Source organism: Tympanuchus pallidicinctus, unplaced genomic scaffold, assembly GCF_026119805.1.
Source record: "Tympanuchus pallidicinctus isolate F22 unplaced genomic scaffold, pur_lepc_1.0 scaffold10, whole genome shotgun sequence".
NCBI lineage: Eukaryota > Metazoa > Chordata > Aves > Galliformes > Phasianidae > Tympanuchus > Tympanuchus pallidicinctus.
In genome coordinates, this window is record NW_026294619.1 from 664,169 (window position 1) to 675,835 (window position 11,667).

Genomic DNA, 11,667 nt, shown 5'->3' on the forward strand with positions numbered 1-11,667 from the left:
GGGAGGCTAACAACCCACGCAACGTGCCTATACACTCAGCTAGAACACTGCTCTCTGTTTAGTTTCCTTCCATCCCAAACACACCATATGTATATATAGTCTATATATGTATATATATATATATGTATATTTATTTATTCTTAAACACAGACAGATGACTGTTTGCCTGGATCAACTCCATGAATTTAAGCCCAAAGGCTTCAACCTTTTTGGACAGCAATGCATCCCAGCACAGCCTGTTGGCAAGCCAAGAGCCCTGAACACACTGATCTGTGAGCAGATCCAGCCTCCTTTTTTGATGACTCAAGCCTTCTGGTGTCACAGAGAACTGGGACATGGGGTTGGCAGCAGCCTCTCTCTCCAAAAATAGCCTTGCTTCCCCCTGGTCTTGGGAAAAGCTGCCCAGGAGGAGTGAGCAGAAGGCAGCTCATGAGGTCTATAAACCTCCATCAGCCCTGGCAATTATTCAGCAGTATACAACATTAGGGGAGCCCCACATGAACAGTAAAAAAGACAGGCAGATGTTGTGATGACTTACAGATGTAAAAATATTTTAAGAGCTTTCAGAGGAAAGGACTGAAGAGCTGCTGTAAAGTACAGTGAGAGAACACAGGCTTTGTCTGCTGTCTGTACCTTGAATCCACAAAGAAAGACTAAAATAACTTGCACCCTGCACCTCTGTGCTGACATTGAAACCTGCAGGTGGGTTGAAAACAAAGTACCCACAACCACCTACCATATATTCTACCACATGCAAGGGCAATGCAGAATTGTGAGTGTTTGCCATTTCCAGCCATCACACAACATTTTGTCCATTTATTTTGTGTGCATTCAACTGTGGGATTCAGACAAAATGTTTTTTTTCAATACTGCCAGATGCAAAACACTACATCTGGAAGCCAGGAACACAGATGTTGTCAATACCAGATTGAAGAGGCAGCTTTGAAAAGCAGATGGACTCTGAACTCACTGCAAATAACTAAGCAAGCAGAAGCACCCAACGTGCCACAGAATGACAGGAAAAATGCTGGGTCCCAGACACCAGTTAGCAGCAGTGGGAACTCCATACAGCATTTTGCTGGATAAGCCAGACTAGGCAACTGGTTCTTACTGGTTCACTGAAGCCCCTAGTCAAATAACGTGGTAACATCTACTGCAGATAGTGCAACTTTCCTTAGTTTTCAGAACTGAAGCTGATAGTTCACATCTAGCAGCTGTTTTGCATATGGGTCTTGGCAAGACTATTTTTCCAGCACGATGACTCAACTCCTTCCTACTAGGAAAATTACTAAGGTTTGGCAGGTTGACTACTACTTCCACTGGGCAACCTCGCCTACAGGATACAGGGCTTTTTTTTTTTAATCATTGAGCCAAAGCAGAAGATTACAGTAGTGCCACTATAGCAGAACATAACTGGTGCTTCTAATACCCATGCTCCAGTGGTGTTTTGCATCCTTCGATATACCTCACTTTCTAGTGGCTGGATAAATGCAAAATATTTTACTAAGGAAGGTAACAGCTATACATACTTTGTATATTAGTACACTAAATATGCTAAAAGCATAGTGGGCAGTGTTCAAAATAAGCAAGCATACAGTCTTTTACACAAGCATCTGACCTGCCTGAAAGGATACACTGAACACTAACTTCAGACAGGAACTACTAACACAAAAGAAAAGTAAGCAATAATTGCAGCTGCCAGAACTGTGGAACAGTTCAGAGTACTAGTCCTCTAATGCCTCACCAACACAAAATTAAGATCATTTGCACAGCATAGATAACACTAGGTTCTGGCAGAGCAAAGAAACTGGATGCTTGGAAATATGCATTTACTTGCAATAGCAAGATAAAAGAACAACGTACACATCTACTCTCCTAATTCTCACTTTTCAGAGATGAGAGCATCCATACAGCCACTTGCTATGCATGCTGTCTTGCTGTTTCAGTATCTGACTGCAAATTTAAGCCTGGTGTTCTAGAAACCCAAGGATGGCATTCTCCCACCAAAAAGAAAAAAGCCTCTGAAGCTTTTATCACAAGATAAACTGAGGAGCTGAGGTAAGAGAGTTTCAAATGACAAACTAGTGGTCTGTGCCATCCAGCTTCTATACAGCTGGATTATCAGCTCACCAATTAAGTCTGGGAAAGAAATTGCAACTGCACAGGCTTCATAACTGTCTTCATAGTACTACAGCACTCCCTGCTAGTCTCTGGAGAAGCTTCCACTGACAGCCATTACAAACTCCTGAAGGCTGGAATTTCTCTAGTGTTACTTAACTAATAGGATAGATGTTGCCTGAGCAAAGACATCATGTCAAGTATGCTTTTAATAGAACATTTATTTTTGAATCTAGAGCAACAAATAGACTGCCACATGCCCCTAACTTTTATTTAGCACTGACCCGTTCAACCCACATTGACCGAGTGCTTCTCTACAAACCATCACTATAAACTAAGTCAAAGATTAACCGTATTCTGCTTAACTGACTAATCTTCAGTCAGTCAAGAGGCAGATGAATATGCTCATGATAAGAAGTCTTCCTTGCCTGAGGAAGGCCTAGAAGGAAAACATTACTGTATAAATGTATGAATTCATCACTACTTCTTCCCCTCTCAGTGTGTTTACATGCTTCTCTTCTAAGGAATCTGCTTTAGCAGGGAGTTGAGCTAGAAGGTCTCCAGGGGGCCCTCCCAACCCCTACAGTACTGTGAACAGACAATAAGCTCCATGAATACTTCCAGTCAACACTACTTAGATGCAAAAACAACTTGAGGCAAACAGTGTTTCGCACAAGTTTATTTGTACAAGTATTTCAGAATCATTAAGCTCCAAAACCCAATTTCCAAGGGTGACAAGTGAACACCACAGTGCAGGACAGTAGGTAGTTACTGTAACTAATCTCACATTTGGGCTCAGCACAAATTGAAATCTTTCTAGTATCTTGTTCTGCCAGCTTAAAAAAAAAAAAAAAAAATCACTTTTCCAAAACAAGTACAAGATAGATTTTTCAAGAGCTGACTTCTAATAGTAAAATTTAGAAAATAAACAGGAAAAAAAGCCTTTACATTTCAACAAAAAGTGCAGTTTTAACCAGAAAGAGAGACAAGCCCAATGCAAACACTTCAGTGAGTGGCCTCCTCCGGTGAAGAAGAAAAGCTGGAGCGTTCCAACCACTCCCAAAGCTTCTATAACTACAGCCCAGTAATCCACCTCTGAACAAGTTCCACTGAAATTAAATAGCCCATATGAAATACAGTTCACCATATTTAACATTTGACAGTAATGGTTTGAGCAAGACTTAGGCGCAAAGGCTAGAAGTATGCATTTGGCTCCCAATGCCCAAATCACACATTTGCTACTAACAATGACTGGCTTATTGCTTATTCCTGTGTCTAACAATTTTGGCACCCAATTCAATCAGTTTTCTATACCTCTCATTACACAAGCACTATCAGCACACCAGCAGTTTAAAACTGAAGTAGCTTGTTTGGAGAAAGCCTCTTAGAAATGACTTGAACTTCTCATGTAGCGATACGCAGAGATCACTACTAAAATCAGCATTATTCTATCAGAATCCCATGACACCTACATGCTTAACCCCATAATTCAGTCCAACAATATGGATATCTATAGTTCAAATACTTCAAGTTCTAATTGAGACCTGGTTTAAACCTTCTGCTCTGTAGACAGACTACTCACGTTAAAACAAAAGATTGTGAAAAATGGTTGCTCAGAAGCAATGTCCAGCTTAGTGGCATAGCAAACAAGCTGAAAACAAACACAGTGTTACATCTTGAGCTGAGGAGCATAAAGTATGCTTTACCTTATCACTTTTCAGAATTTTGGTGGTTAGCACAGGGATTTCACAAAAGTGACTGAAACGCTCTTTACTAGCAGGTTTCTTTAGTAGCATCTTTATCAAATTAAAAGATTTTATCTATTATGATGAGGAAGTAATATCAATAAACTGTAAGTTAAAGGCAACTTGGTGAGAAATATTCACAAACAGATGCTTAGCTTCAGACTGGTTTAGCCCTGCAGAGATTAAGCAACAGGAAGAAAATTGCTATTTTAAACTAGTCTAGTTTCCTAGAAGCCTAGTCCTCAGGAATGATGTGCTGACACAAATCTTGCAGTCCAGTATTTCTGCAGTTCTGCTATGATGCCACTGCCTAGAAAGAATGCATTAAGGTAATAGCCTGAAGTTTAGCAGCCTCTCTCAAACTTCTACTTGATACAGAAGCAAGCAGAGAAGTTTGCACCATTCAGCACCACAGGAGACTGAATCAAGCAGGCAGCCTGAACTTGGCCATGGGTCATTGCCTTAGCACTCATTCTCATATTACTCCCAGCTGCAGGGTCCTTGTAAACCTGATCGCAAACCAACTAGCGCACACCAGATTGAACTGCTGCCACCTGGGACATCAGGCCGCCAAAACAATTTGAAACCAGAAAGGGGTAGACTGCAGGTAGCACCCTGACAAACCTACTCAGTATTTCTGCTCTATCTGAATTGCCAAACTAGGATTCTTCACATGCCCAAAAACAGAACATTGTCCCAGTAACATTTACTTTTATTTAGTGCCAAGGCACTAGGTAATAAGCAACTTCAGGCTACAGTCTAACTACTCAAGAACTTAACATCCAAGCTGAAAAGCATTAGTAATGTAATATGCCAGAACAATTTTAGACCCAGTAGTCCTACAAAGCTTATACCAGAGAGTCAGCTGTTCAGAGAGCAGGCATTCAACACAGAGTTTCCTTAGAGGCCTCAGCAATAAGTTACATCAGCAAGAGCACAAATATTTATTGAGAGGAGTTAGGTGTCCATAGCTCTGCCTCAGTAGGACCACAGGAGAGCTTTATTCTAGCACTTTGTTTCCCAGTAGGTACATGTGGCCTGACACTCAGCAGCCAAGGCATTCAAAGGCTAGTAAGGAAAAAGAATTTCTTCAAACTTAAGGACTCCTCTTGAGTATTGACTGCTTCTTCTTCATGAGCTGATACACACAGTTTCTGAAGTCCAGCTATGCAATCCCACAAGACTTGGGTCTAAGCTGATACACAAATCAAACTTGTACCTCTAAGCAATGGTTTTGGTTTACTTCTGGAACAGGCATAGCTTTCCCTCCCCACCCCCCCCCCCCCCGAGTCAGCTGAAGCTATTTAAGGGATGAAAGCAATTACAAGTTCTTAAACAAAAGGACTTCCTTCTAGCAATGCTCTTTAATAGGCCAATTATTGCTCTGCATGCAGAAGTTACTCATTCCATCAGTAAGCTTGCATTACATTTGACACAGATGACATCACATCAGTTTTAAGATAAGCCTTCCAAGTAGTCAGTATTCCAGATGAGGAGTGCTTTGCTGTAAACTGCATCAAGTCCAAGCTTCAATTCCTAGAAAAACTTGGAAGTAATACTTTGACTATTCAAGAGTCTTTAATAAAAAAAATGTTTGCTACTGAAGATGCTTATAAAACTGTATAAGATACTGACATCAAGCATACCTGGCTGCAGCCTGCTTTCTCAATCCTATCCCTCCCTGCTTTCCCAAGCTAAATGAAGCCTGAAAAAAAAAAAAAAAAAAAAAAAAAAAAAAAAAAAAAAAGTAAAGTAGCCTTGCTGCTATACTAAGGTGGCCATCATGCATTAGTTACAAAAAAGTCGGAGAGTTTGTAACATAACAAGAAGCTTTTGGTCCTACCAAGAACAGGCAGCTTTTCCACTGTCAAGTAAATGCTGCTCTGCTATCGTTCTTCACATCTAACAGCAACCGTATAGTTTTATTTCATCTGCTTTTCTTCCTACACTTAAATCATTTGTTTGATCCAGCACTTTGGTCTCATAACTCAGGGAGACAGCAAGATGACAAGATTTAACAAGTATTTAAGTATCCTTAACCATTGCACCAGTACATTAAATAGCTCTAACTTTTGCCTTTCTAGTCTACTTCTGATTAAGCAAAGAAACAAAATCATTTACATTATGAATTTTACTACTGCAATTGAGTGAAAGTTACCAGTCAAGGCAATTACCTTGTTTCTAGTACTGCTATATACAGAACCATCCTTACAAAGCACAGAAGCGTCAAAGCAGGCAGTTCAACACATACCCTTTAAGAAGTTCAGCCCCCTACGCCTCCAAGTAGATACTCTCCCAGAGGTTATTCTGAAACTAGGGGCAGACTTTCCTCATATACAGTCTGTGTAGAGCTCTGCTTAGGGTTTATACACCTCATCAAGTGAAGTTTAAGACCACAATAGACCAAGAATTTAACCTCCCAAAAGACCATACTACACAATGACCGAGGGATAACGATAAACCAAAAAGCTTGACTCTTAAGTGGAGACAAAGGCAAGCCTGCAGGACCTGCCTGAATTTGTACAAGAAAAAACAAGGCGGCACTTTAGAAATTCACACTGACAGGAGTGCACATCAGCCTACAGGCTGGTGGATTTTTTTGCTTGCTGTGGACCCACAACAAAGAAACTCAAAACTTCAGTGGAAGAGCTGCACTATTTCTCAGCTGTGCCAATAACTGTTTAGAAGATGTAGTCAAAAAGGCTTTATCTTGAGCCTCTTCTTAATAGCATTCTTCCCATCCTATTCAAGCAGTGGTTTCAATTCTATTAAAGGCTTTATTTCCTCATTTCAAGGACTTCACATTAGCAATTGTTTAGATCATGTTCTGCTGCATGTTTAGAGAAGTCAGCTTCCATATTTCCATACTCCAGAAGAATCTAGCCAACTCGTGCTTTAGAGACAGGCTCATTAATCCACCTCCAACTTCCAAGAAACCTTGAACTTGAAGCAGGACCACATACGCCCATGCGCTACAGGAAACAGCCAATAGACCCTCTACAAGAGGGACATTATCCACACAGTTACCAGTTCCACACAGCCAAAAAGTAGAAGCAGCCCGAGCATGACAAGACCACTCTTACACAACAATTCAATTGAAGGCTGGCTAGAATCTGAACAGAAGATGTATAAAGTAATGAAGTTTGTTAATAGAAAGTTTTGGTTTTAAATCAGCTTCTGCTCAATATATTTCCCAGTCTTAGCTCTATTAACTAACACAGTTCACTGAATACTCCACTTAGATGACAAGTTAACAGCCACTTCCAAGACAAGTACCTAGTCCTGTAACTATTCCTCTAATATTTGGTTGCTGGTTCTCTTCTCCCAGTGAAGAGGTAATAAGGCTTCTCGGCATTCGTAGAGATAAACTGAAAAGGTTCCTCACGGGTTGCCTGGTCGCATATTACTACTGCATTCCAGGAAGTAATTAGTCCAACAATCTTACTTATTAGAAAACCTACAAATGTCCATCACTTGTCTATGTACATTCAGCTTTTAGAAGCCTCCGCTGAAGAACGCTCAAGTGAAGCAATCAATTGCAAGGCAACCAAGTGGGGTAGGACTGGCTATATGGCACCGGAGGATTTGCAAGATAGTAATTGCTGAAGTTTACATCACTAACATAAGGTGCTGGCTGGTAGTAACAGGTAACAGTAGTGGTGTTAGGGATGATGTTCTGTTCTGCCAGCACTTTGAGCGCCAGAAGAGAAATCAAGTTGAGAGTCTGTCTTCGCTCGTGTCCCATGAGACACACAGTGCTCTCATTCACCACCCTGCGCAGAATCATGAGGTAGTCATATTTGCTCCTTTCTTCTTTGGAGAAGTGGTTCTGGAGGTAGGTCTCTAGCTTGCGCTGCTGATCCAGGATGTCTGGGAAGTCTATGAAGAACCGGGAGCACATGTAGCGCTCTAATGTTTTGATCTCATCTTTATCCATGGGCCGGAAGTCTCGCACTAAGAGGTTACTGTATTTCAGAAGCCCACCACCTCGGATCTCTTCAGGATTTTTGGTAGCTATCAGCTTGTTCTGGAGGTGATCAAAAGCTGCTTCAAAATCTCCATACATACTCTCCCCAATCACAGTTGGATGGAAGTGCTCCGACATGGGGTTTTCTGAGTAGTCGTAGTAAAAGAGCAGGGAATCCAGTATGATTTGGAAAGAGTCTACACTGAACTCAAACTGGCGTCTTATGCAGTCTACAAACTTCAGCTCCACATTCCTGCCATGTTTATTGGAAAGCGATATCAAACTCCAACGATCAGACTCTGTAGACACTTTAACTAGCTTCTGGATGTAGGCTTCCTTCAGTGTTACTGGACTGATCTTCAGTTTGCTTACTCCTTCCGGTAAGAAATTCAAGAGGGAACGCAACACCACATCTCGAACCAACTGAAACTCTGCCTCGCTTGGAAGAGAAACTTGAAAAATGAGATCCAAGTCCTTGCAGCCCAGACCATTATCTTTGACCAGGACATGGCCAGCTGCAGAGCCGTTCAGACGGACATCATGTACTGCAATGCCTGCTTCATTCAGCCTACTTCGAACTGTCTGAACTATGTCCTTCAGAGTTATCTTCAGTGTTGGGAAGTTACCCCGTCCATGGATTGGAACCACCTCTGTAAGAACTTCATGCAGGCGGCTGACCTGCTCCCAGTTCAGCACACTGCATGACATGCAGTCTGTATTACTTCCTTTGCTTGCCATGTTAAGGTTTTTCTTCTCCAAAGAAACTGTAAGGAAGTGGGAGAAAAAACAAAACAAAAACAAAAAACAAGTCAGACTTTCAGTTTGCACTGCCTAGCTCTGCTTTCTGTCTACATACACAAACAAGAGAGAAATAACTTTACGGACTGTCGTCAGCAAGCCTTCCACCTGAAGTGGTTCTCAACTGCCCCATGAGTATGGGCTCAAAATTTAGTGGTCAGTGTCCTTTTTCATGGGATAGCATTAAGAATTGGATAGAAGTAGCTCGTTTCAAAGGGAAAGCCTCAATGAATAATGCATAAACCTCATACAAGTTTCCAAAATCATCTGCAGTACCAGCTAAAGCAAGTGACAATCATAGCATTTGGAAGTGTTTTGTGCTTAACGCTGAACTTGCTTTGTTATAGTTGAAGCTCAAACACTTATCTGAAATAACATGATGGTAAAAGATATTCAGGTACTAGTTTCAGAGCTTAGAGATCCAGTTAGTGCCTTCAGTGGATTACGTGAGAGAAAAGACCTTCCTTCTCATAGAAGTTTGTTTGTTTGTTTGTTTGTTTTCCCCCCTTTCCCTTTCTTAATCACCCAGCATATAGCTCTGACAGGATAAGAGTCAAGTCTACCTTGCTTCTGCAAAAACTGATAGAACTTCAGCATCTGGACAGAATTTCATCCATTAAAAAAAATAATAATAATAATAATCAGATAACATAGTTTTTCAATGTGCACTTCCAGTCTGTAAGCAACCCTTTTCTTTTTCAGATACATTACACAGTTAAGCTACCTTTTTGGAAATACTCATACTTTCCCTGTCCTTTTGTTCATTTATGAAGGAAAAACAAGTTCATAAGAGCTGGCATGTATTCAGATGGGATTAAGGCACACTTGTTAACATTACAGTAAGGACTTGAGAACCTCAACTAGTTCAAGCTTGAGCACTTGAAGGAATCTTGTCACAGTTGACCTCTTCATTCCCTTGCGCTTCAATGACCTGTTTTGAAGTATGTGGATACTTACGTATATTCTACAGTTGTGCAACTCCAAATTGTATTAATACACTCTTCCCTGTTCAATTGTTCCAGGTTTCTGTAATAGCCAGGTGCTCCCTAACAGCTGGGGACTGAAATTTCATATTCATCCATCTCAAACACTTGTGAAAGCTGTATTTGCAGCTGCCAAGGTCAGGTTATTCAGATTTAGCTTACTTAACTCTTGCCTACCAAGAACTGTTTAAAACTCAATCATGTATTTTTCTAGCATGCATCAGGATAGCGTATGGAGCGCTTTTTAAGCAAGATACAAACAGTAGCTATTGTTATTTCTTGCTTGTTGTCTATTAGCTTCAGCTTCTGAACAGATAGATCATTTGAACTGTCACCTCCTCTAGGAGAAGAGGAACACTAGGTCAGACACACAGCAAGGTGAAGCAAGCAAAACTCCCAGGGATGCAATTTCCATCCCTGAGCACAAGCTGCAGCATTACAAGCTCTGCTGCTGTGTGTACCACATCAGCTTCAGTAGGCATAAAACAAGCCCATGATTCTTAAAATAACTAGTTCAGGATAAAACAGAAGCTTCTTTAAACTCAACCCTTGGGGCTCCAACAGAGCATAATCCCAGTTGGTATCACAGCTGACAGGAGTTGCCCTCAGAGACATTAAGTACACTTTCACCCCAAAAATACTACTTCCATTAAATCCTTCAGATCACTAGAGAACACAAGATTCCCCTGACTTCAAGCTGCAAGTGTCTAAGCTCCTCCTTTCCATTTGCGGGCTCCTTAGCAGCCAAGACAACACATACAGCGCTCCAGGCAACCAGAGAGGACTTGAGCAGAGCTTTCCACCTCATCATGCGTACTTGGTTCTGCTTGAGGATCTTTGGGCTGAGGTACAGCGCACATGCTCTCTCTGCCAGCACCTGCTGGAAAAGAAGATCAACTATTTCTCCTCCTCCATTCAGGGGAGAGTTTAATTCCTGGGCTGCCAGCTGACGAAGCATCTCACCCTTAAATCACTCGTGCGTCGCCTGCTCTGCAAGATTTAAGTTCATGACAGCAGGACCTTAGTGATTAACACATCTGGAACACTAGAGGCTTGCATGCTTGTGTTTCATTACCACTGTCTGCCACCGCAAGGTCAGACACCTGGAGGTGCTCGTCCACTGGAAAGACAGCCGGGATAAGCCCTACATATTTTTGCTATCCAGCTTCAAGTGTACCATAGCTCCAGTCACATGCAATGCCCAAGTCACAGGCGGGAGAAGTGAAAGCGAGACTCGTTTCTGTCGCGATGAGGGATACAGCACCCTGCAACAGCGTGTAACAGGACGCAACACCTAGAGAACTCAGCTCAGAGCCGTGGCAGACACCTCTCCGACACCACAGCGTCAACTTTAACAGGAACCGAAATGCTGAGGGACGCAGCTTCCTTCAGAACGCACCCGGGGACCGCAGCCAGCCAATTAGATAACCACGAGCAGCGAGCCATACGCGGCTCCGAGCGGCTGTTCCCCAAAATGATCGTTAACCATCCCATCTCCGACGCGCTCCCTCAGGAGACGTCAAACCCGCCCGGCCCGCCTCGCCCCGCTCACCGGTCAGCTCAGCCACAGCCGCGCACACCGCGCCGCCGCCTCACCGGCCTCGCTCACGCTCACGCGCACGCCTCCCTGCCCCCCCGCTCCCGCCCTTTATTGCCGCGCAGCCGCCCCGCCTCCGCCTCCCCGCGCTGAGGCGACCAACGGGCTCCCCCTCCCCGCCCGCCTGAAGCGGAGGAGCGGGGGCGGGCGCGGCGAAAAGGGGAGGAAAAGGATCTGGGTTATTTGTACAGTAATCAGTAGAGCAGGGGGGAAAGAAAAGTTGTTCCACCGCTGAGGGAGTTGGAATGTTTCTAGCGGAGCTGGAACGCTGTTTGCCAATCACAGCTAGGGTACTGTTACTTTCCTACACCCTAAAGGAAGAGGAGTTCAAACCTGAGCGCGTGTAGAAAAAAGCTGAGCCTGTACGAGGAAGCTGAAAAGCCCTTCTAGTCTCAGCAAACAAAAAGAGGCTTGGCCTGTTTTGACAAAAAACAAAAGCTGAGCAGGAATATGGGCAGG

The 11,667-nt window shown here is 42.8% G+C and overlaps 1 protein-coding gene across 1 annotated transcript; it reads right to left on the reverse strand.

The window, feature by feature from the left end:
- Window positions 1-2,781: 2,781 nt before the first annotated feature.
- TENT5C (terminal nucleotidyltransferase 5C) lies at window positions 2,782-11,261 on the reverse strand. Its single transcript, XM_052702997.1, has 2 exons — window positions 11,164-11,261; window positions 2,782-8,594 (listed from the first exon to the last, which is right to left on the reverse strand). The coding sequence occupies exon 2, from the start codon at window positions 8,566-8,568 to the stop codon at window positions 7,396-7,398; it is 1,173 nt and encodes a 390-aa protein (XP_052558957.1). The 5' UTR covers window positions 8,569-8,594; window positions 11,164-11,261; the 3' UTR covers window positions 2,782-7,395.
- Between the last annotated feature and the right edge of the window lie 406 nt (window positions 11,262-11,667).